The sequence below is a fragment of the Streptopelia decaocto genome, assembly GCF_964273445.1.
Source record: "Streptopelia decaocto genome assembly, chromosome: 2".
Taxonomy (NCBI): domain Eukaryota; kingdom Metazoa; phylum Chordata; class Aves; order Columbiformes; family Columbidae; genus Streptopelia; species Streptopelia decaocto.
Genome location: NC_138655.1, coordinates 163949119 through 163974857, shown reverse-complemented (window position 1 = coordinate 163974857; position 25739 = coordinate 163949119). Strand labels below are relative to the sequence as shown.

The 25739-nt window shown below is 66.2% G+C and overlaps 1 protein-coding gene across 3 annotated transcripts in view; it reads right to left on the bottom strand.

Moving 5' to 3' along the window:
- The window catches only part of AGAP3 (ArfGAP with GTPase domain, ankyrin repeat and PH domain 3), a gene marked incomplete at its 5' end in the record, with an annotated part of 137384 nt that overhangs the window by 26240 nt on the left and 85405 nt on the right, over window positions 1-25739 (bottom strand). For all 3 annotated transcript variants that reach the window (XR_014183401.1, XM_082046202.1, XM_082046201.1), the window contains one exon: window positions 23405-23573. Coding sequence is in view for 2 of the 3 variants with exons in the window: in XM_082046202.1 (XP_081902328.1) it covers window positions 23405-23573 (169 nt within the window). The remainder of the gene's footprint in view (window positions 1-23404; window positions 23574-25739) is intronic.

Genomic DNA, 25739 nt, shown 5'->3' with positions numbered 1-25739 from the left:
CGCAGGGACACAGGCTGCACAGCTGCGGGAACCACCAGCACCCAGCCGCCCGGAGAGCGGGTTCTGTAAAACCCCCGCGTGGAGCCCCAGGTTTTGCACCTAAAGGGACCGTTCTGCCCTTGCTGTTTCTGAAAACCGGAGAAGCGTGACCAGAACGTCACTGGTGTCGGGCGCTACCAAGGCTGCAGCGCCCAGACCCCCCCGCGACCCCGGACCCAGCGGGTGCGGACGGAGGGTGATGGAGGCATGCTGTCCGTCTGTCCCAGCTTTCTGTCCATCCCAGTGCCTCCTGTTCACCGCCAGCACAGCAGCTGCCTCCCACCCTCCTCCCCAGCACACCCAGCCTGGGCCAGACCCCCTTCCCAGCGCCCGGAGCGTGGGTGATCCTGCGGCAGGCCCTGCGGCAGCGCCGGCGCCGAGCTGGCAGCCCCGCGGTGCCCGAGCCCGGCACAGCACCAGCCCCGCTGCTCCAGCCCCGCTGCCGCACTCCCCCTCCCTCCCTTGCTGAGCGCCACAGAAACACGTGTAAAACCATGACACTGACTTTGCCTCTAATTAGCCCTTAATTTACAAGACACACTCGGAAGGGTAATTAGCTGGCGCTCTGCTCCTGACTGCCGCATCCATCTCCTCTCGCCTCCTTGAGGGAGGGAGCCTGCTGCCGGAGCAGCGCCCGGCGCAACCCAGGGCTGAACCCGGGGCTGAACCCGGGGCTGTACCTGGGGCTGAACCTGGGGCTGAACCCGGGGCTGAACCTGGGGCTGAACCTGGGGCTGAACCTGGGGCTGAACCCGGGGCTGAACCTGGGGCTGAACCCGGGGCTGAACCCGGGGCTGAACCTGGGGCTGAACCTGGGGCTGAACCTGGAGCTGAACCTGGGGCTGAACCTGGGGCTGAACCCGGGGCTGAACCAGGGGCTGAACCTGGAGCTGAACCTGGGGCTGAACCTGGGGCTGAACCTGGGGCTGAACCCGGGGCTGAACCTGGGGCTGAACCTGGGGCTGAACCCGGGGCTGAACCCGGGGCTGGAGCTGGGGCTGAACCCGGGGCTGGGACGGGCACCGTGCGGATGGGATGGGACGGGACGGGATGGGACGGCATGGGATGGGCCAGGCCAGGCCAGGCCGTGCCGAGCTCAGGCAGCGCCCGCCGCCCCGTGCCGGGCTGCGCACACAGAGCGTGTCCAGTGCCACGGCCCAGGAGCTCCCGGGCACAGGGAAGGTGCTGCAGAGCCCGGGTGCCCAGATCTGCCCCTGCACCCCCAGCCTGTGGGCACAGGTCCCCCACAGCACCACTGGCCACAGCCGCCAGCGCCCCCGCCCTGACCGGAGCCAGGGACCGGCCACCCTCCAAACCTGCCCAGGGACCGACCGCGGCTCCGCGGCACCGGCGGGGGTGCAGCCAGGCCAGGGAATGGTGCTGGCTGCAGGACAGGCAGGACAGACAGCAGGACAGGCAGCAGGACAGACAGGACAGGCAGCAGACAGTCAGCCACACAGGCAGGAGGACGGACAGCAGGACAGACAACAGGACACACAGCAGGACAGGCAGCAGGACACACAGCAGGACACACAGCAGGACAGACAGCAGGACACACAGCAGGACAGACAGCAGGACAGGCAGCAGGACACACAGCAGGACACACAGCAGGACAGACAGCAGGACACACAGCAGGACAGACAGCAGGACAGGCAGCAGGACACACAGCAGGACAGACAGGCAGGAGGACACACAGCAGGACACACAGCAGGACAGACAGCAGGACAGGCAGCAGGACAGGCAGCAGGACAGACAGGCAGGAGGACACACAGCAGGACACACAGCAGGACAGGCAGCAGGACACACAGCAGGACAGGCAGCAGGACAGGCAGCAGGACACACAGCAGGACAGACAGCAGGACACACAGCAGGACAGACAGCAGGACAGGCAGCAGGACACACAGCAGGACACACAGCAGGACACACAGCAGGACAGGCAGCAGGACACACAGCAGGACAGACAGCAGGACAGACAGCAGGACAGGCAGCAGGACACACAGCAGGACACACAGCAGGACAGACAGCAGGACAGACAGCAGGACAGGCAGCAGGACAGACAGCAGGACACACAGCAGGCCAGGCAGCAGGACACACAGCAGGACACACAGCAGGACACGCAGCAGGACACACAGCAGGACAGACAGCAGGACAGACAGCAGGACAGGCAGCAGGACACACAGCAGGACACACAGCAGGACAGGCAGCAGGACACACAGCAGGACACACAGCAGGACACACAGCAGGACAGACAGCAGGACACACAGCAGGACAGACAGCAGGACAGACAGCAGGACACACAGCAGGACAGGCAGCAGGACAGACAGCAGGACACACAGCAGGACACACAGCAGGACAGACAGCAGGACAGACAGCAGGACACACAGCAGGACACACAGCAGGACACACAGCAGGACAGGCAGCAGGACAGGCAGCAGGTGAGACACCTGAACCAAAGCAAAATGGAGAGTCTGCATCCATGTGTGGGTGCCCAGGGACCCGAGAAAGGCAGGGACACTGTCCCGCACTGTGGCACAGCCAGAGGACACTGTCCCGCGCTGTGGCACAGCCAGAGGACACTGTCCCACCCTGTGGCACAGCCAGAGGACACTGTCCCGCGCTGTGGCACAGCCAGAGGACACTGTCCCGCGCTGTGGCACAGCCAGAGGACACTGTTCTGCAATGTGGCACAGCCAGAGGACACTGCCCCGCGCTGTGGCACAGCCAGAGGACACTGTCCCGCGCTGTGGCACAGGCAGAGGACACTGTCCCACCCTGTGGCACAGGCAGAGGACACTGTCCCGCGCTGTGGCACAGCCAGAGGACACTGTCCCACCCTGTGGCACAGGCAGAGGACACTGTCCCGCGCTGTGGCACAGCCAGAGGACACTGTCCCGCGCTGTGGCACAGGCAGAGGACACTGTCCCGCGCTGTGGCACAGCCAGAGGACACTGTCCCACCCTGTGGCACAGGCAGAGGACACTGTCCCGCGCTGTGGCACAGCCAGAGGACACTGTCCCGCGCTGTGGCACAGGCAGAGGACACTGTTCTGCAATGTGGCACAGCCAGAGGACACTGTCCCGCGCTGTGGCACAGCCAGAGGACACTGTCCCGCGCTGTGGCACAGCCAGAGGACACTGTCCCGCCCTGTGGCACAGGCAGAGGACACTGTCCCACCCTGTGGCACAGGCAGAGGACACTGTCCCGCGCTGTGGCACAGGCAGAGGACACTGTCCCGCACTGTGGCACAGCCAGAGGACACTGTCCCGCGCTGTGGCACAGGCTGCCAGCCCAGTGCTGTGGCCCAGGCTGCAGACCAGTCCTCGTCCCCCGCGGGGACACCCGGCACAAAGCAAACCCTGTTTTCTGCTGCACCGTGGCAGCCAACGGCGCTCTGCAGACTAACGCTATTCACCGCCTGCCAAACCCCTGCCAAAGAGCCGGCAGCCACCACTGCCCTGTAACCAAACTCAGAGGTGCTTGTTGCCAACTGGCCATCCCTCATTCCCAACAAAAATGGGAATGACTGCACGTCAGCTTGGTGTGCTGCTCCCACGTACCCCGCAGCTTGGCAGCCGGAGCAGCTCCCACAGCGTCCCCAAAAGCCACGTACGTGGGGCAGCCGCTCCGGCCCCACGACGTGCCCGGGGCTGGATGGGACCCGGCTCCAGCTGGTGGGAGCTCCTCAGCTCCAGAAAGCAGCTGGTTGTGGCGGGCGCTGGGAGCCGAGGGGCCGCTGCAGCTCCTGCGGCGCATCCCTGCTGGCGCGGCCGTAACTCCCCGCGCCGCCAGCGGGGCCCCGCAGCAATGCAGCCGCCCCGGCAGCGCCGCGGCGCCGCTCCCAGCGCTCCCACCCCACGAGCGGGGCCGGAGCCAGCAGACTCTGCGCGCTGGTTTTCTGAACCAAGCACCGCACGCTGTTTTGCTGGTCACAAATGTAGGCCAGGACTCAGCAGAAGACGCGTCATTTGAAAGACATCGGCTCCCAAGTTCTCCTCGGAGATGGCGCAGCCCCGCGAGCACGCGGGCGGTGATCGGGACGACAGGCGCCCTTCCCAGCCCGCCGGCGGCCAGCGGCGCTGAAACTGCTCCAAACCGGGCGGCTGAGGTTCCCAGCGCCGCTCCCTCGCGGGGCCACCGGGACCTGCCGCCGCGCGCCGTGGGCGCCGCGCTCTGACACGGGGACGCTCCCCCTTGCCCAGCATGGCGTCCCAAGAGCACCGTTTTGGACACGCACGTGGTGAAGATGTAACACCACAGCTCCTGCCAAGGCTCATCGTGGTGGGTATGACCCACCAGGACAAACAGCTCCGCGCCGTCTGGACACCTCCGCGAGGACCGAAAAACCAAGGTGCCTGCAGCAGGATGGAGAGCGCTGCCATGACCGTTTACACCCCCACCTCCCAGCCAAAACTCAGAGACAAGCCGAGGCACCCCAAGCCAACACGCCAGACTCGCCGCTGGTGCAGACGGTGGCCAACCCCGTGTCAGAGCCAGCGGGACCCCAGCAAACCGGAGGAACCTGCGAACAGGTTCTGCAGATACAGCCGCTCCACAGCCCGGGTGGCCGGCCTGGGAGATGCAGGAGCCACAGTTCCCCTGTCCCGCAGCCCCAGCACCGCAGCCCCAGCTCCCCCATCCTGCAGCCCCAGCTCCCCAGCTCCCCAGCCCCGGCCCCATTTCCCCCGTCCCGCAGCCCAGCTCCCCGGCCCCATTTCCCCCGTCCCGCAGCCCAGCTCCCCGGCCCCATTTCCCCCGTCCCGCAGCCCAGCTCCCCGGCCCCATTTCCCCCGTCCCGCAGCCCAGCTCCCCGGCCCCATTTCCCCCGTCCCGCAGCCCAGCTCCCCGGCCCCATTTCCCCCGTCCCGCAGCCCAGCTCCCCAGCCCCATTTCCCCCGTCCCGCAGCCCAGCTCCCCGGCCCCGCAGAGCTCAGGTGCCCGGGTCGTGGGCCCAGGGGGATTCACGAGGACAGAGGTGACAGCGCCCGGGACAGGGAGCCAGCAGAGGCAGAAGGAGCCCTCTGATTGCCTGAGCTTTTCTGCGTGGCATAAAATTACACCATAGGTCTTCCACTAATTTACTCCTGCCTGAACTACAACGTATCTTTCAGAAAATCTTCTAATCCTGATTAGAATATTGTCAGTGACAGAGAAATCACAGCAACTCTTGATAAGTAGTTCCAGTGGTTAATTACTCTCACTGTCGAAATTTGCACCTTATTTCTAGGCTGAATTGTCTTGCTGCAGAAACCCATCATTGGAGGTCGGTATATTTTTATCTGATAAAGAGCTCTCTATTACCAAATTTTTGTTGCTCTACAGGTATTTACAGATGGTGTTGAAATAATGTCTTAACCTTCTATTTGATAAACTAAACAGAGCTCCTTGAATTTTTCACTACAAGACGCATTTTGCCAGCACGTCACTGTTTCCACAGCTATTCCCTGAGCCTCCAGTCCATGGGAATGAGCCACCTCATTCTGCGGCCCACGGAACCCGCGCCCCCCAGCCCAGCAGTCCTGTCCCCCCAGGACCCACAGCCACCTCCAGCCCAGCAGCCCTGTCCCCCCAGGACCCACAGCCACCTCCAGCCCAGCAGCCCTGTCCCCCCAGGACCCACAGCCACCTCCAGCCCAGCAGCCCTGTCCCCCCAGGACCCACAGCCACCTCCAGCCCAGCAGTCCTGTCCCCCCAGGACCCACAGCCACCTCCAGCCCAGGACCCACAGCCACCTCCAGCCCAGGACCCACAGCCACCTCCAGCCCAGCAGTCCTGTCCCCCCAGGACCCACAGCCACCTCCAGCCCAGCAGTCCTGTCCCCCCAGGACCCACAGCCACCATCAGCCCTTCCCAAAGGCCACAGCCACAGCTTCTAAACCTCTGAGCTACATCAGACTCGTCTGAGCTACATTCCAACACGTCTGAATCTCCCGCCTGCTGCTCATTTATCCGTCGTTCTGCCTCTTTCCAGACACCGCACAAAGTGCCCACTGAACACTTTTCTCTTCTTCTTTATTCACCATTGTACTATTGACACCCCATAGTGAACAAATGCTGGTTTGGGTTCCTAATAAACTCGAAGAAACCTTGTCACTGTGTTTAACTCTGCTGGTCACCTCTTCTGCATCCCCTCGTGCGAGCACGGTACGTGGAACGAGCCGAGAGCGGGCGCTGAGCTGGGCAATGAGCTGCAGACACTAACCCAGCACCGTTCGGGATGTGACGTGGAGTGTCCTGAACGCGAGATGAGGCGCTTGGTAGGATGTATGAGCAGTGACTGTTCTCACGAGGCGCGGGTCCAAAGTACCCGTTACAGTGACCGAGATGCCGTGGCCGAGGCGGGTGCTGCGGCAGCTCCGCAGGGACAGGGCGCGGGGACGGGTACCGGGACGGGTACCGGGACGGGTACTGGGATGGGTACCGGGACGGGTACCGGGACGGGTACTGGGATGGGTACTGGGATGGGTACCGGGGACGGGTACCGGGACGGGTACCGGGACGGGTACCGGGACGGGTACTGGGATGGGTACCGGGGACGGGTACCGGGACGGGTACCGGGACGGGTACTGGGATGGGTACCGGGACGGGTACCGGGACGGGTACTGGGATGGGTACTGGGATTACTGGGATGGGTACTGGGATGAGTACCGTGGACAGGTACCGGGGATGGGTACTGGGATGGGTACCAGGATGGGTACCAGCAATGGGTACTGGGACGGGTACCGGGACCGGTACCAGGGACAGGTACCGGGACGGGCTGTGTCCCTGCTCCGAGCGCACGCGCAGGACGGCTGTTCCTGAGGGAGGAACGAGGTTTCCCACGGGAGCGCGGCCGCGGGGCGCCGGGCTGGGGCAGACGCCGCGGCAGCTCTGGCTGTGCCGGCAGCCCCCGTGTGCCCCCGGTGCCGCTGGGTGGCTGTGCCGGCAGCTGTGGGTGCTGTGGCTCTTATCCCGTCTGTGACTTTCCTTCTAAGCTCCTGAATCACCAGCATCATTAGCTAACGGCACTTCACTCCTTCCCTGGCCTGGCGGGTCCGCAGCGCGGCCCGGGACGCTGGGGCACGAGGAGCTCATGTCTCCTCTTCACCCACATTAGTACCTTTTTAAGCAGTGCAATCATTCTTCCGATCTTAACTTTTTGGTATCCAGTAAGATGTTCTTTAAAAACTCCTAATTATGCCTTACATCTTCTTTCTGTTCAAGTTCTTTCTCCCAAATGATCTGGCTCATAATTGCTTTCAGCTTTGTGAAATTGGCTGGGATATATTTTTGCGTGCAGGCGTCTGTGTGTGTTTAACACTCTCTACTCTGCCCGAACCCCGGCACGGTGAGCCGAGGTTACTTCACCCACGCCGCTCCTGAGCTGCAGCTCCGTGACTCGCGTCCCCTCCGCTCGGCCGCGGCGCCGGCAGCGCGCCCGGGGAGCTCGGAACGTCCCGCGAGCTCCAATGTCACTCGGCCACGTCCGCCAGTGACTGTCACCACGGTCACGTCGTTTACTCTCCAACAGGTTACAGTGAAATAGCTCAGAAGCTGTTTCTGAGACACACAGAGCGAAGTGCTGGGGAGGAGTGGAGGAGCGGATGAAGGAAAACCGCCCTGGTTCGGGACCTCTGTCCTGCTCTGTTAGCGTGACCAGAGGTGTCGCCGCAGCCCTGCAGACACCTGGAACCGCAAGCTGCAGAAAATGTACAGGGAATCCTGTTTAAAATCCAAACCAGAACAGGTACCGTGCAGCTGAAAGCCCCACAGGAACCACGGAGACGGCGGCAGGAGATGGACGGGCCGCACCGACGGGGCCGCACCGACCGGGCTGCACCAACCGGGCCGCACCGACCGGGCTGCACCGACGGGGCCGCACCGACGGGGCCGCACCGACCGGGCTGCACCAACCGGGCTGCACCGACGGGGCCGCACCGACCGGGCTGCACTGACCGGGCTGCACCGACCGGGCTGCACCAACCGGGCCGCACCGACCGGGCTGCACCGACGGGGCTGCACCGACCGGGCTGCACCAACCGGGCTGCACCGACGGGGCCGCACCGACCGGGCTGCACCGACCGGGCTGCACCGACCGGGCTGCACCAACCGGGCCGCACCGACCGGGCTGCACCGACGGGGCCGCACCGACGGGGCCGCACCGACCGGGCTGCACCAACCGGGCTGCACCGACGGGGCCGCACCGACGGGGCCGCACCGACCGGGCTGCACCAACCGGGCTGCACCGACGGGGCCGCACCGACGGGGCCACACCGACCCGGCCGCACCAACTGGGCTGCACCGACCAGGCTGCACCGACCCGGCCGCACTGACCTGGCCGCACCGACCGAGCTGCACCGACCCGGCCGCACCGACCCGGCTGCACCGACCAGGCTGCACTGACCCGGCCGCACCGACCGAGCTGCACCGACCCAGCCGCACTGACCTGGCCGCACCGACCGAGCTGCACTGACCCAGCCGCACTGACCCGGCCGCACCGATGGGGCCACACCAACCCGGCCGCACCGACCGGGCCGCACCAACCGGGCCGCACTAATGGGGCCGCACCGACGGGGCCACACCGACCGAGCTGCACCGACCGAGCTGCACTGACCGGGCTGCACTGACCCGGTCGCACCGACCGGGCCGCACCGACTGGGCCACACCGACGGGGCCGCACCGACCGGGCTGCACCGACCGGGCAGCACCGACCGGGCTGCACCGACGGGGCCGCACCGACCGGGCTGCACCGACCGGGCTGCACTGACCGGGCTGCACCGACCGGGCTGCACCGACGGGGCCGCACCGACCGGGCTGCACCGACCGGGCTGCACCGATGGGGCCGCACCGACCAGGCTGCACTGACCCGGCCGCACCGACCGGGCTGCACCGACAGGGCCGCACCGACCGGGCCGCACCGACCGGGCTGCACCGACCGGGCTGCACCGACGGGGCCGCACCGACCGGGCCGCACTGACCGGGCTGCACCGACGGGGCCGCACCGACCGGGCTGCACTGACCGGGCAGCACCGACCGGGCTGCACTGACCGAGCTGCACCGACCGAGCTGCACCGACCGAGCTGCACCGACTGGGCCACACTGACCGGGCTGCACCGATCCGGCCGCACCGACCGGCTCTTGCTCGCGCTGACGGGCAGAAGCGGGAGGGCGAGTGGGATTTAACCCGGGCCGGGGGAGCAGCCCGGAGCGGCGGGTTCGCTGCAGGGCGCGGGCCTGGGCGAGCAGCGCAGCGCGGGACGGAAACCAGCGATCGCACAGCCCGCCAACGCGGGACGGAACCCAGCGATCGCACAGCCCGCCAACGCGGGACGGAACCCAGCGATCGCACAGCCCGCCAACACGGGACGGAACCCAGCGATCGCACAGCCCGCCAACGCGGGACGGAACCCAGCGATCGCACAGCCCGCCAACGCGGGACGGAACCCAGCGATCGCACAGCCCGCCAACGCGGGACGGAAACCAGCGATCGCACAGCCCGCCAACGCGGGACGGAACCCAGCGATCGCACAGCCCGCCAACGCGGGACGGAAACCAGCGATCGCACAGCCCGCCAACGCGGGACGGAAACCAGCGATCGCACAGCCCGCCAACGCGGGACGGAAAACAGCGATCGCACAGCCCGCCAACACGGGACGGAAACCAGCGATCGCACAGCCCGCCAACGCGGGACGGAAAACAGCGATCGCACAGCCCGCCAACGCGGGACGGAACCCAGCGATCGCACAGCCCGCCAACGCGGGACGGAACCCAGCGATCGCACAGCCCGCCAACACGGGACGCCGCAACGGCCCCTCGGCCCGCGCTGCAGCCGTGGGGTTGTCTTACATAGCGCCTGCTTCTACAGCTCATCACTGCGGTGTTTCATACACCCGGCTTGCTTGTGCCCAGCTCACCGCAACAGAACCACGGGCAAGGACACACCGCGGAGCAGCACCGGGACACACCAGGACACACCGCGGAGCAGCACCGGGACACACCAGGACACACTGTGGAGCAGCACCAGGACACACTGTGGAGCAGCACCAGGACACACCAGGACACATCGCGGAGCAGCACCGGGACACACCGTGGAGCAGCACCAGGACACACCGCGGAGCAGCACCAGGACACACCGTGGAGCAGCACCAGGACACACCGTGGAGCAGCACCGGGACACACCGCGGAGCAGCACCAGGACACACCGCGGAGCAGCACCAGGACACACCGTGGAGCAGCACCAGGACACACCGTGGAGCAGCACCAGGACACACCGCGGAGCAGCACCAGGACACACCGTGGAGCAGCACCGGGACACACCGCGGAGCAGCACCAGGACACACCGCGGAGCAGCACCAGGACACACCGTGGAGCAGCACCAGGACACACCGTGGAGCAGCACCAGGACACACCGCGGAGCAGCACCAGGACACACCGTGGAGCAGCACCGGGACACACCAGGACACACTGTGGAGCAGCACCAGGACACACCAGGACACATCGCGGAGCAGCACCAGGACACACCGTGGAGCAGCACCGGGACACACCAGGACACATCGCGGAGCAGCACCAGGACACACCGTGGAGCAGCACCGGGACACACCAGGACACACCGTGGAGCAGCACCGGGACACACCGCGGAGCAGCACCAGGTCTGCAGGGTCCCGGGAGGGGACAGAGCGGTCAGGGTTTGGCTCCGGCAGCCAGAGCACACCCGTGGCTCTGGGCAGGCCCCGACAACAGCCAGATTCCCCGGTACACAACAGCCGGTGTGCAGCGGGGCTGTGATGGGGCGTTCGTCCCTGGGACAGCAGAGCCGTGTGCCGGCGGCGCGGGCGGCGGGGCCGGAGAGCGGAGCAAACACGGGCGCTCCGGAAGGGCGAGCTGGCAGGGGCGCGGGTGACAGCAAAGGACGCGAGCGTGTCCTGTACAGGCGCTCTCCCTGCCCCTCTCCTTGTGTGGCACAAGCGCTGTCTGTACGGCAGACAGCACGGTTTCTGGAAAAGGTGCTCAGTCCAGCCCAGAACACCAGCCTCCCTGTCCCCACGGCCTCCCTGGCCACACGGGGCAAGTTCTTTACACTGATACTGTCACAGGTGGCTACTAATTATCCTCTCTCTGTTTTTCCAGGTGCCCTGTGCAAGACACCCGGAGCCAGCTGTTCGGAGACGCGGGATGCCCGCGGGCAGCCGTGGCCCCGGCTCCATGCCCCGCTGACAGCGCCCGGCCCCGGGCCGGCGTGGATCACACAGCGGTGCGTCTGCCCTGCTCCTCCCTCTCCTCCCTCGCTGAGGCCTTCATCCCTGTTCAGCCCTGCCGTGCACAGCTCCTTTAGTGTTCTAGCAAGTAATAAGTGTATCAAGTCCCAGTAATTATCTCTAATTAGGGTTAGTGATTATACTGTTGGGTTGGGGAAAATCAATCTCTGGTTTCCCATCAGGGAGGGCAGAGAGAGTCGGGTGGGGAGGGGAGCGGGCGCTGGCAGCTCCTCCCTGTGCTGTGACCCCCCTGTGCTGTGACCCCCCTGTGCTGTGACCCCCCTGTGCCGTGACCCCCCTGTGCTGTGACCCCCCTGTGCTGTGATCCTGTGCTGTGACCCTCCTGTGCTGTGACCCCCCTGTGCTGTGACCCTGTGCTGTGACCCTCCTGTGCTGTGACCCTGCACTGTGATCCTGTGTTGTGACCCCCCTGTGCTGTGACCCTGTGCTGTGACCCTCCTGTGCTGTGACCCCCCTGTGCTGTGACCCCCCTGTGCTGTGACCCCCCTGTGCTGTGACCCTGCACTGTGATCCTGTGCTGTGACCCCCCTGTGCTGTGACCCCCCTGTGCTGTGACCCTCCTGTGCTGTGACCCCCCTGTGCTGTGACCCTCCTGTGCTGTGACCCTGCACTGTGATCCTGTGCTGTGACCCCCCTGTGCTGTGACCCCCCTGTGCTGTGACCCTCCTGTGCTGTGACCCTGTGCTGTGACCCCCCTGTGCTGTGACCCCCCTGTGCTGTGACCCTGCACTGTGATCCTGTGCTGTGACCCCCCTGTGCTGTGACCCCCCTGTGCTGTGACCCCCCTGTGCTGTGATCCTGTGCTGTGACCCTCCTGTGCTGTGACCCCCCTGTGCTGTGACCCCCCTGTGCTGTGATCCTGTGCTGTGACCCCCCTGTGCTGTGACCCCCCTGTGCTGTGATCCTGTGCTGTGATCCTCCTGTGCTGCGACCCTCCTGTGCTGTGATCCTGCGTGGTGGCCGCTGGGCATGGCCTGGCTCTGCGTGGTGGCTGCTGGGCATGGCCTGGCTCTGCGTGGTGGCCACCAGGCATGGCCTGGCTCTGCGTGGTGGCCACCGGGCATGGCCTGGCTCTGTGCGGTGGCCACCGGGCATGGCCTGGCTCTGTGCGGTGGCCACCAGGCATGGCCTGGCTCTGTGCGGTGGCCACCGGGCATGGCCTGGCTCTGTGCAGTGGCCACCAGGCATGGCCTGGCTCTGCACGGTGGCCGCTGGCCATGGCCTGGCTCTGCGTGGTGGCCACCGGGCATGGCCTGGCTCTGTGCGGTGGCCATCAGGCATGGCCTGGCTCTGTGCGGTGGCTGCTGGTCAGGGGCAGCAGGGCTGGGTGCGGCGGGGGCAGCTGGAGGAGGAGCCGCCAGGGCAGTGCCACAGCAGAGCTGCCTTTGGAGAGCTCTGGATACCGTGTCCGTGACGCCGGCGCTGGGTCTGTGCGCTGGGGCCCGGGCGCACACAGAGCGCAGGGCAGCGAGCGGCTCTGCAGCGCGGGCCGACACAGAGCAGGTGTGCGCGGAACCCTCGGGCGCTCGCAGCTCGGCACAGAGAGCGGCACTCAGATCTGCGCACAGGATGGGGCCAGGAGAGCGGGTCTGCACCAAGAAGGTGCTGCCGCTCCCCCGTGCCTGCAGAGCCCCGGCCCCCGTCCCATTGCCAGGGCGGGCGGCAGGCTCTGCGGCTCCGGGCGCGGGGCAGCCCGGCTCTGCCCGGCACAGGCCCCGCCGCCGGCCCCGCGGCACGGCCGGCCTGCAGGGAGCCCCAGCCCTCTGCAGACAGCCAGACGTGAAGCCAGCGCGCTCAAGGCAGCGGGATCAGCAGCTCCCCGAGAACGGCAGCGTCTCCGCAAACACCTGCTGAGTGACCAGTGGCGCTGGAAAAGGAGGCGTCAGAAAGAGCTCTTCTGTTCGACCGACGGGTGACCGGTACCTTCACACAACAGCTCCAGCGCAGATCAAACGGCCCTGCAGCTGGAGCGAGGACGGACCCGAGGAACGGGGGCTGCGGGCAGGAGCTGCTGCAGGCTGCACGCAGGCTGTACGCACTGTACACAGACCATACACACAATGTACACACGCTGTACAGACCGTACACGGGCTGTACACAGGCTGTACAGACCATACACAGGCTGTACACACCATACACAGGCTGTACACACTGTACACAGGCTGTACACAGGTTGTACAGACCATACACAGGCTGTACACACTGTACACAGGCTGTACACAGGCCCGCAGAGCCCGGCACCGCGGCCGAGCTGCCCGCGCCCCGCTGCACCGCAGCCGCCCGGCAGTTCCAGCGCGTGCCGCAGCGCGCGGTGCAGACCCGCGGGGCCGGAAACGCCTGCGCCGCTCCAGACGAGCCTCGAACACCTCCGTGCCTCGGATCTCATCCCTGGCAGGCGCGTCTCCTTCCTCCACAAGGGCAGACTCACCCCGGAGCAGCCACCGCGCCGCCTGCCCGCGGTGACTCGGCTGGCCGGCCGCGGGGACGTAAAACCACAGGAGCGCCTAAGGACACCACGGGCTGCAATGCCATAAATACTAATGCCACCATGACACGGCACGTCCTGCTCAGCGGCTGTGACAGTGGCCTCGCTCAGCAGTTCAGGAAGCATGACGCAGGGCTGTCCCTGTCCCGGGGACCCGCAGTGCCGGGGCTGCCGTGCCGCGGGGAAGCCGAACGCTGCACCGCCGCTCCTGCTCGGGACACGGGAAACAGAGACGCCAGCAGCCAGTCACCCCGAGCCCCCGGCAAACCCAGGGGACACCCGAGTCCCCGCTGCCAGCGCCCTGGGGGTGGCAGGACCCGTGCGGTGGTCCCGGCGCTGGCACCCGCCAGCACGGCCAGAGACACCGAGGCCTCTGCCGAGAGCTGGGGAGGAGCCCAGGAGCCCTGACGGATTGCCTGCAGGGTCAGGGTCCCCAGAAGAACACGGCAGCAGGGGAAGCAGGGGCAGCCCAAGGTTAAGGAGCCAACCATTTCCTTCGGGGACCCGGGATCTCATCCACGCGCTGCTGTGAATCTCCCAGAACTACCGTTCGAGTCACTTATACCAGCACTTGTCAGAACCAGCCGCTAAGAGCGTGTTCCGCCTGCTCTGAGAACCATTTCCTTCGGGGACCCGGGATCTCATCCACGCGCTGCTGTGAATCTCCCAGAACTACCGTTCGAGTCACTTATACCAGCACTTGTCAGAACCAGCCGCTAAGAGCGTGTTCCGCCTGCTCTGAGTGCCCAGGTGGAGGCTGGGGGCTGGTAAACAGGAGCTCGCTGCTCACAGCTACACCGCAAGGGGCTAAAAAAGGCAAAGTTCTTGGGAAAGAAAAAGCAATTCCTGGGCTCTAAACTGGCGGCACACAGCGGAGGCTTTTGACAATTTTGGCTTTATTTCTTTGCCTTAGTTTCCCTCCTTTAGAAAGAAATAATACTGGCTGAGAGACCAGAGCTACAATGCTTGGAAGGACGACACGCGGCGTGACTCTGGTGTGCGCCTGGAGGAACACAACCCCGCACACGGCTCCAGGCTCAGTGCAACCCCCGCACACGGCTCCAGGCTCAGTACAACCCCGCACACGGCTCCAGGCTCAGTGCAACCCCCGCACACGGCTCCAGGCTCAGTACAACCCCGCACACGGCTCCAGGCTCAGTGCAACCCCCGCACACGGCTCCAGGCTCAGTACAACCCCACACACGCGGCTCCAGGCTCAGTGCAACCCCTGCACACGCGGCTCCAGGCTCAGTGCAACCCCGCACACGCGGCTCCAGCCCCAGTGCAACCCCCGCACACACGGCTCCAGGCTCAGTGTAACCCCCGCACACGGCTCCAGGCTCAGTGTAACCCCTGCACACGGCTCCAGCCCCAGTGCAACCCCCGCACACACGGCTCCAGGCTCAGTGCAACCCCACACACGAGGCTCCAGGCTCAGTGTAACCCCTGCACACGGCTCCAGCCCCAGTGCAACCCCCGCACATGCGGCTCCAGGCTCAGTGCAACCCCTGCACACGCAGCTCCAGGCTCAGTGCAACCCCTGCACACGCAGCTCCAGGCTCAGTGTAACCCCCGCACACACGGCTCCAGGCTCAGTGCAACCCCCGCACACGCGGCTCCAGGCTCAGTTGGATCTGTTCTTCTACTTCAGGCAGCCAGATAAACATTCCTAGGATGTCACCACATGAATGTTACAGGGAATTTGTAATATTTATAATATACATACGAATTTGCAGTATTTTATACATGATTCATGACGCAAAGTATTAATTACAGATAAATGTTACTAAATCCCTGATCTTGGCTTCATCTCCAGACTGCAAACAACCCCTGAAGGTATGATTGGAAGGACGGAGGTCGCAGGCTGACAAGCGCAGACGGACACTGCACAGCCCTGGAACACTGCACAGCCACGGGACACCACTGTATAGCCCTGGGACACTGCACAGCCCTGGAACAGCACTGCAGAGCCCTGGGACACTGCACAGCCCTGGGACACTGCGCAGACATGGAACAGCACTGCACAGCCCTGGGACACCACTGCAGAGCCCTGGGACACTGCACAGCCCTGGGACACTGTGCAGCCATGGAACAGCACTGCACAGCCCTGGGACAGCACTGCACAGCCCTGGAACAGCACTGCAGAGCCCTGGGACACTGCACAGCCCTGGGACACTGCGCAGCCATGGAACAGCACTGCACAGCCCTGGGACAGCACTGCACAGCCCTGGGACACTGCACAGCCCTGGGACACTGTGCAGCCATGGAACAGCACTGCACAGCCCTGGAACAGCACTGCAGAGCCCTGGGACACTGCAGAGCCCTGGGACAGCACTGCAGAGCCCTGGGACACTGCAGAGCCCTGGGACACTGCACAGCCCTGGGACACTGTACCAGACATGGGACACTGTGCCAGGCATGGGACACTGCACCAGACACGTGGCACTGCACAGCCCCGGTTCCCCCGGCGGCAGAGCCAGCGCCGGGCGGGCAGCGCCGGACCGGCTGCTCTGGCTCGTTCGCTGCCCCCCGCGCTCGGGCGCCAAACAAGAACGGTGCCCCGGGACTCGTGCCCAGAGCGCGAGAAACCGAGAGGACGGGAGGTGGCCGCGGGTTCTCTGAGCAGGTCCCACGCGCCGTGCGGGGAACAGAGCGGGCGCGGGGCTGCGGGCAGGCCCTGGGGACAGCGAGCGCGTGCTGGGGACACGCTGCGCAGCCAGCAGAGCGCGTGAGCACGCGTGGAACGCGCCCGCGGTCCCTGGACGCGGCGGGCGAGCCGTGCTGCTCCCGCACCGCGGGTGCGTGCGGGTGGACGCAGCTGCTCGGGATCGCTGAGCACCCCAGCGCCCCTCACTGCGCATTACCGACCCTGCTCTGCCCCGACGGCCCGCGCCGTGCGGCCAGAGGGGCAGGAGGTGCCACCAGCCTCCTGCCCGCGCGACCTGCGCCACCCTGCTCTCTGCTGCCTCTTCTTCCCTCAATGTCATTGTCCCCCACGGCGAGCAGCGGTATGCCAGGGAAACAGGTTTTCCCTTTTCTTTGTTAATTCTTCCCTCATTACATTTGAAATTCCACAATCAGTGTGCACTGTAATTGTCGAATTTGATGCTAATGATTAATGAATTAAACATGGATCCATCAATTAGTCCTCGGAGAATAATTCTGCATAAAGCAGCGGATAATGTAATTACAGTAACAAAGATAATGAGATGTTAACATCGACGGAGCCCGACGTGACATGATCACAGCAGGCTCAGCAGCCCTGGCCTGGGGGAGCCAATCCCTCCCTCTGCAGGGGCAGAGCGGGGGGGCACGGGCAGGGCTGGGGGCCGCGCCCCAACCCCCGCGCCCCCCAGCCGGCAGCCCGGCCGGCAATGGCGACGGTGATTGCAATGGTGATAGCAACGGTGAGGTGATGGCAATGGCGACGGCAATGGCGATGGTGATGGGCTCCCCTTCCTCCAGCCTGTGCAAACGTGTCCCCGGGCTCCCTGCTCTGGCATCGACACCAGAGCTGCTGCCGGGTGTCAGCAGGAACGCAGCAAAACGCGGCAGCTGCTGAACCGGCCCCATCTCCAGCGGCTCGGCTCCCCGGCGCCGTGCAGAGCGGCCGAGACACGCACAGGCTCCCGTCACCGTCCTGGCACGGCGGCCGGGGACAGGCGGCACCGGGGGGCACCGCGAGCGCTGGCACCGCGGATCCACGGCAGCACCCGCGGCTCAGAGGGACAGCTGCAGGCAAACCTGCGTCAGCCGGGACAGCGCAGCCCCGCAGCGCCGCCCACCATGCACACTGCACCGCGCCCCCTCGGCTGCAGCGGCGACCTGCAGCAGCGACCTGCAGGAGCAATCCTGCAGCAGCGACCCTGCAGCAGCGACCTGCAGGAGCAATCCTGCAGCAGCGACCCTGCAGCAGTGATCCTGCAGCAGCAACCTGCAGGAACAATCCTGCAGCAGTGACCCTGCAGCAGCAACCTGCAGCAGACAAACCTGCAGCAGCAACCTGCAGGAGCAATCCTGCAGCAGCGACCCTGCAGCAGCAACCTGCAGGAGCAATCCTGCAGCAGCGACCCTGCAGCAGACAAACCTGCAGCAGCAACCTGCAGGAGCAATCCTGCAGGAGCAACCCTGCAGCAGTGATCCTGCAGCAGACAAACCTGCAGCAGCAGCTGCAGGAGGAGGAGGAGGAGGAGGAGGAAGGGGCTCATCCGCAGCCCGCCTGGCCACGTCAGACCCTGTGGCCTGTTCCTCAGGGCGCAGGCGGCCGAGCAGCATCAGCCCTTCCAGCCCTGCCCACGCCGGGACTCCAGGGCCTGAGCTCCCGCACAGAGACCACACTGGGTCCTCCTCAGTGCTGGTGACACTGGTGACACCTTTGCTGTCCCGCAGTGTGTGGCAGCACACCCCATGGGAGGCCGGTGGTCCCGGCGGGCTGGAGAGCCCCCCGGCGAGCCCCGCCGAAGGGCAGAGCTTTCTCCTTTCACCCCCCCTAACACACGCTCTGGCTGTGCCGTGTTTTGTTGCTCCGGTCCCATCTCCAGGACACCCAGCGCAGCGCCCGGGCCACGCTGGCCAGGACCCCTCGGCCCGGGCTGCGGCACCAGCTCCGCGTCCCCGCGGCCGCGCTGCTGCTGCTGCTCCAGCACCCAGCCCGCGGCCGCGCTGCTGCTGCAGCTCCAGGGTCCAGCCCGCGGCCGTGCTGCTGCTGCAGCGCCAGGGTCCAGCCTGCGGCTGCGCTGCTGCTTGCAACCACCAGCTCAGCGGCCCGGCCCTCGGCTGCAGCTGGAAGGCTCCGCCGGAGGGTCCCTCCCGCACGGACACCGGGCAGCGCCCGCTCCAGGGAGGCCTGCGGACCCCGCCAGGAACCGGCGCCGCTCTGGGTTCCCTCCACACACCTCAGGGCACCAGCGGTGCCAGCGCTTCCCGCTCTGCTTCGACCAGTCACCTCGGCGCAACGCACCCGAGCGCGCTCCAGCCTCCCTCTGCCCCTGCGAGGAAGACGTCACCGGAGAACGTTCACCAAGCCATGCTAAACTATCTGACTGCTCACTGCAAATTCAGAAAGGAATTTGTACACAGACTGAAAGCCCATGATGCTGTCTGAGGGTCCACGGGCAGGAGCGCTTCATGTCCGCACACCTGCCCAGCTCCCACCTGGGTTCGCCACCCTCAGGACCACCCGCTCCAGCACTGAGCAACTGATTCCGCATCGAGGAACTGGTGCCTTCGCTACACAAAGCACTTCTTGGACTGTTTTTGTATTAAGAGTAACACTTTAAAAATTGTAAGAGGCATTTACTCTCTTTAAATCTATATCCGTGTACTGCTGAAGCCTTTACCATATTCTCAGCCTTCACGCACATCAGTCGCAATGTGTTCTCCTCCGAGTGACGAGATGCTTTGTTCCGGCGAGTTCCTGCTCCCGCACGTGTGGATCTCCAGGAACGCAGCGGAACGGCCTCTGCCCCGCGGGCGGCCCCGACCGGCTGCTCCCGGTCCCTGTCCCTGTCCCTGTCCCTGTCCCTGTCCCTGTCCCGACCAGGCTGCTCCCTGTCCCCACCAGGCTGCTCCCTGTCCCTGTCCCTGTCCCCACCAGGCTGCTCCCTGTCCCTGTCCCTGTCCCTGTCCCCACCAGGCTGCTCCCTGTCCCTGTCCCCACCAGGCTGCTCCCTGTCCCTGTCCCTGTCCCCACCAGGCTGCTCCCTGTCCCTGTCCCTGTCCCTGTCCCCACCAGGCTGCTCCCTGTCCCTGTCCCCACCAGGCTGCTCCCTGTCCCTGTCCCTGTCCCCACCAGGCTGCTCACTGTCCCTGTCCCTGTCCCCACCAGGCTGCTCCCTGTCCCTGCCCTGACCAGGCTGCTCGGCCCATGGCTTGTGATCCCGACTGCAGGAGCTGGAGCGTGTCTGCCAGACCCTGACCAGTGCCAGCCCAGTGCCCGCTGGACCCCTGGCCACCGCCAGCCCCAGGGAGGTCCCTGTGGGACCCGCACACAGGCAGCGCCATCCCTGGGCCTCAGCTCCCGTGGCACAACCAAGCTTTTGCCTACACGGTAGCTCTCTCCCAGCCCATGTGCCGCCGGCACCGCTCGGAGTCCTGGCCCAGAGCCAGACCCGCGCCAGGAGCTCACCACGGCTCGGCGGCCGGCCTGGTGGAACGGCAATGTCACAGGATGAAGTGGTCCAGTGGTCTGCAACAGGCAACAAAGACACCAGGGGACAATGCGGTGGCAGGAAAGTGCCAGGGACTGCTGAGCCAGGCCTGTGACAGGACAGGGTGATGGTTTAAACTGAAGGAGGGAGATTCAGGCCGGACATGAGGAAGGAATTGTTGCCCTGAGGGTGGTGAGAGCCTGGCCCAGGTACCCAGAGAGGGGGTGGATGAACCATCCCTGAGACACCCCAGGCCAGGCTGGACGGGGCTCTGAGCACCCTGAGCGGGTGACGATGTCCCTGCCATGGCAGGGGGGGCACTGGGGGCTGGGAAGGTCCCTCCCACACCAACCAGCTGTGACTCCAGGCTCAGCGCTGCCCGCGGCCGGGACAGCGGGCGGGGGACACGGTGACACCTGCGCTTCAGCACCTCTGAGGCTGAAGGGCTGGCTTTAGGGCTCAGCCATCAATGTTGTACTGATGCTGGTGATGTGCATTTAGACGCCTCTAAAACTGCTGACAGAAGCTCCGCCTGATCTCAGCCGCTCTTCTGTCTCTGGACAGGCTCTCAACAAGTGAAATTTCATACCAGAATAACCGTTGGGAGGACATTACAGTTCGAAGGTGAAGAAAACTCTCCCAGAAAAGCAGGACCACTGTGCCAGGAGCTGTCGGCAGCCCGGGACGCGGGTCGGTGCTGCAGAGCTCTCAGTCACCAGCTTCCAAAACCTCGAGCAAATCCCAATGTATTTTCCAAGAGACAAAAAAAAAGTTGTTAACTGGGGACAAAAGTTGTGCTTGCAGGCAATCTGTGCACCCGCTCTCTGAAATTTACAGCTCCTGGACACACATTTTTCATCTTGCTAAAACGAAGGCAGAGCCCAGCGCGGCCGAGGCCGCAGGGACCTGGGGACGGCGCTGGCCAAGCCCCGAGCCGGCGGCCCCCGAGCCAGCTGCCCCAGAACCACCTGCCCCAGAACCACCTGCCCCCCAGCCAGCTGCCCCTGAGCCTGCTGCCCCAGAGCCAGCTGCCCCAGAACCACCTGCCCCCCAGCCAGCTGCCCCAGAACCACCTGCCCCCCAGCCAGCTGCCCCTGAGCCTGCTGCCCCAGAACCACCTGCCCCCCAGCCAGCTGCCCCTGAGCCGGCTGCCCCTGAGCCGGCTGCCCCCGAGCCAGCTGCCCCAGAACCACCTGCCCCCAGCCAGCTGCCCCCGAGCCAGCTGCCCCAGAGCCAGCTGCCCCTGAGCAGCCTGTGCACACAGCTCGACCCACAGACACCCTGCGCACACAGCTCGACCACTGACACCCTGTGCACAGCCCACATGGTTCGACCCACAGCCACCCTCCGCACAGCCCAGGCGGTTCGGCCCAGCCCCTCCTGCTGCAACACGGACATTGTTCGGGTCTCCAGCGCCCGTGTCCGCTGCAGAGTAGCCGGAGCGCTGGCGGAGCTGCAGGCCTGAGGCGCTGCCTTCCCTCCAGCGGCCCGAGCGTGTACGAGATGAGAGGTGCCCAGCGCACCCACGACAGCCCCATCCCCAGCGCCAACGCAGCCAAACGGAGACGTTCTGCTGATGGGAGACGGGGCAGATCCGTCACTGACCCCAGAGCCAGCGCCCCGTGTCACAGCGGCACACGAGCCAGTCCTCAGAGGATCTTTATCACATCAGCGCACTCACCGTGGCGGCCGCATCGCCAGCTGCAACCAGTCCTGGAGCATCAGGGCTGCAAGAATTCCTGAGGAACATCTTCCCATTTGTCACCAGGAGAAGAAACGTTTCTGGGCAAGGCGGACGCGCCCGTGCCGAGACAGCGGCGTGGCGCAGCTGCCGCCCCCGCGCCCAGCCCCCGCGCCGGCCGCAGCCAACAGCCACCCCACGGGCGCCCGCAGCACGAGACGCACGGCCCGTGCAGCCCGGTCCCCGCACACACGCACAGCGACACGCGCGCTGATTGAAGCACACCTTGTAGAAGGATGACTGATCTCATTTTACAGGCCTCAAGCAGCGCTAAGGCCACCAGCTCTCCAGATAAACTATTCCAACATTTAACTGCCCTCCCCACTAGGACACTGCGTCTCCTCTCCAGTTTGAACGGCTCCAGCTCCCGCCCCCGCGCTGCATTTCGGCTGCGCCGGCCCTGCCGAGCGCCCCGCACCGCGCTGCCCGGCACAGGGCCTCCCAGCCGCCATCAGTAACCAAGGCACATCTCAACCCGCCCTGCGAGCCCGACCGGGCTGGCGCGGCTGCGGAGAGCACGACACAGGGGTACGGAGCATCTGGTTTGACACCAGCATAAGCTTTTCTGCGGTTCACCTCCGAATTCTTCCTACAGCTCCGACAACCTTCTCCAAGCAGGAGCTCAAAGTGCCCTGGAAATGCCCGTCCGAGAGGTGCCTGTGCGCACCAGAGCCGTCCCCGCGCCGGGGCGCGCTGCGGGTGCGCCGAGCACGGCGGGACAGAGGCACAGCCGCGCGGCCTCGCTCAAAAATACCGCAGCTGCAATCATTCACTGGCAGTTTACCTGGCCTGCAGGCTAACTGTGGCTGCAGAACAGCTGTCTGGGCTCAGAAGGGCTCGTCGTTTCACACCGGTCAGCCCCGAGCGCGGCAGTGAGCACGGCCGCTCCCCGTCCCGCCTGCGCCGCCGGCCCCGCGCGGCTCCCGCGCTCGCTGCCGCGGCCCCTCGCGCCAGCCCTGCGCTGCAGAGCGCTGCGGAGCGAGTGCGACAGCGCCGGCGCCGCGGGACGCGCGGGAGCGCAGCACCGCGCAGGACGAGGACGCGCTCGCGGGTCCGCTCCCTGCCGCGGCGGGTGCGAGCGCTCCTGGTGCCAGCAGCGAGGTGCCGTCCCCGCTGTGCCGCACCGCAGCACGAACCTGAGCGCGCTGCCCGTCCCGGCCATGGACACCAACCCCGGGACAAGGGACAGTCATGTCGGTGCCCTGGGACACGCGGCAGGAAAGGTCCGGCTGCACAGCCGCCCTGGGCAGGGTGAGACACGTCCCGGCCGGAGCAGCAGCGAGCGGGGGCACAGCCTCCAGGAGAGCCAGAGCTGGGCTCCAGCGCCCCCCGCACCCCCCGAGCATGCACGAGCAGCAACGACAAACAGGCCCCTTGCATCACTATTTCTGCAGGAGAGAGTGAGGAGGAGAAAGGGTCCACAAAAAAGGAAAGAAACAGAAGAGAAGTCGCCAGGGATCACGAGTCGTCCCCGGCTGAGATTCCACTTGTTTCAGGAAGCAGCAGCTTCCCAGGCAGAGCAGCTCCACAGCCTCGGCTGTTTCCTCTCGGGGACTTCACCCCACCAGCTGAAGCCCTTCTGCTCTCCCCTCTGTCCGGACACCACCGGCATAGAGCCGCGCCAGGCCCCCGGGACCCCGCAGCGCCGGGGGAGCAGGGCGGCAGAACAGCGTTCGGCCCGCTCGGCGCGGCGGAGGGACAGACGGACAGACCGATGGCACGTGGCACCCCGACTCACCTGTGCCCCCCGCCAGCTGCGAGCTGCTCCGCTCCTTCGCCAGCCCGTTGGCCTTGGGGCTGGTGCCGGGCGCTGCCGCCGTCGTCGCCCGGGGAAGCCGCTTGCCCGGGACCTTCACGGTGGTTCTCAGCAGGTCGATCTCCTTGCCGTGGACGTTCTGCATGTAATCCTGCAGCAGAGAGGCAGAGCGCCCCGGTCAGCCGGCCTGGCGCACCCTCGCAGCTCAAACCCACGCCCCCCGTCCCTCCCCACGCAGCTGGGTCACGGTCAGGCAGCCCCTGGGGGCCAGCGGGGAGCTCCTCGGGCGCCGGTGCCCCTGCCCTGCACCGCAGTCCCGAGTCAGGACAGCGGCGCGAGCCGTGACCGGCCCTGCCGCGGGCAGCGCGGCCGCACAGCCTGGGCTCAGCCCTCGCCCCGCGGCGCTGGCACCGCTCTGGACCAGGGCCGGGTCTCGCTCGCAGTGCCCTGACCAGGCGGCTCTGCAGGGAACGGCCCGGGCTGCGGGCACGGGCGGTCGGAGGCCAGGACAAGCGCCTGGGAAAGCCCGGCTGGGATCGGAGACTGCGCGGGGCGAAGGAGCACACCGGTGCCAGCAACTCTTCCTCCCTTGGCTTTCCAACCACAGCACCCGGCTGTAACGGCGAACAATGTAATACAGTGCAGTGTACAGACACCTGGAATTCCCTCCTGGGCCACAGCTGGCGTGATCTGAGCCCAAACCAACACAGCTCAGGATAACTCCCTCGTACACTCCCCTGCATCGCTTTACATCGCTCCACACTCGGTGCTTCTGCCATTCTCCTGGCAGACTATTGACTGCACAACCAAAACCTCCACGTGCAGACTGTCATGTCACCCTGCCCTGCCTCCCAACAGCACCTCAGCCCCGGCCCGTCCTCAGAGCTGCGGCCCCATGCCCCCCGGCGCCGGCCCCGCCGGCCCCTCCCTGCGCTCACACACAGACAGGGCAGCCCCGCCGGGGGACTGCGGGGACAGCCCGGGGCAGCGGGGACCGCGGGGACAGCCTGGGGCAGCGGGGACTGCGGGGACAGCCCGGGGCAGGGGGGACCGCGGGGGGACAGCCCGGGGCAGCGGGGACCGCGGGGACAGCCCGGGGCAGCGGGGACTGCGGGGACAGCCCGGGGCAGCGGGGACTGCGGGGACAGCCCGGGGCAGGGGGGACCGCGGGGACAGCCCGGGGCAGCGGGGACTGTGGGGACAGCCCGGGGCAGGGGGGACTGCGGGGACAGCCCGGGGCAGCGGGGACTGCGGGGACAGCCCGGGGCAGGGGGGACCGCGGGGACAGCCCGGGGCAGCGGGGACTGTGGGGGGATCTGCGGGGGGACCTGCGGGGGGACAGCCCGGGGCAGCGGGTCCGTGGGCCGGTGCCGCGGTGCAGCCTCGGGCCGTGCGCCGGACGCTCGGTGCAGGGCCCGGCAGCAGCCGCCGCAGGCAGCCTCGGGCTTGCTCCAGTTCTCAAGGAGGTCACCAGGCAGATTAACTCAGAGCTGGTCCCTGTCTGCTCCCGAATCCAACACGATAAAGACACGAACGAGCCCCGTTCAGGAGCAGCCCTCCTGCCAGCCCCGGCCCCAGCGGCAGCTGAATGTGCTGTACGGCCAACGCTCCGTGGCCCCGGTGACCACCTGCTGGGCCACCAGCTCAGCAGCACCTCAGCACCGCGGCCGGACGCCTGTGTTCCCACGGAGCCCTGTCCCACAGCGGCCAGCAACACGGCGCTGCCTCCTGCCCTGGCCTCGGGCTGCGCCCACGGGACACGGAGCCCCAGGGACACTGCGCCCCAGGGACACTGCACCCCGGGGACACTGCACCCCAGGGACACTGCACCCCGGGGACACTGCACCCCAAGGGACACTGCACCCCAGGGACACTGCACCCCAAGGGACACTGCACCCCAAGTCACACTGCACCCCAAGGGACACTGCACCCCAGGGACACTGCACCCCAAGTCACACTGCGCCCCAAGGGACACTGCACCCCAGGAACACTGCACCCCAAGGGACACTGCACCCCGGGGACACTGCGCCCCAGGGACACTGCACCCCAAGGGACACTGCACCCCAGGGACACTGCGCCCCAGGGACACTGCACCCCAAGGGACACTGCACCCCGGGGACACTGCACCCACGGGACACTGCACCCCAGGGACACTGCACCCCAAGGGACACTGCACCCCGGGGACACTGCACCCCAAGTCACACTGCACCCCAGGGACACTGCACCCCAGGGACACTGCACCCCAAGTCACACTGCGCCCCAGGGACACTGCACCCCAGGGACACTGCACCCCAAGGGACACTGCACCCCAAGTCAC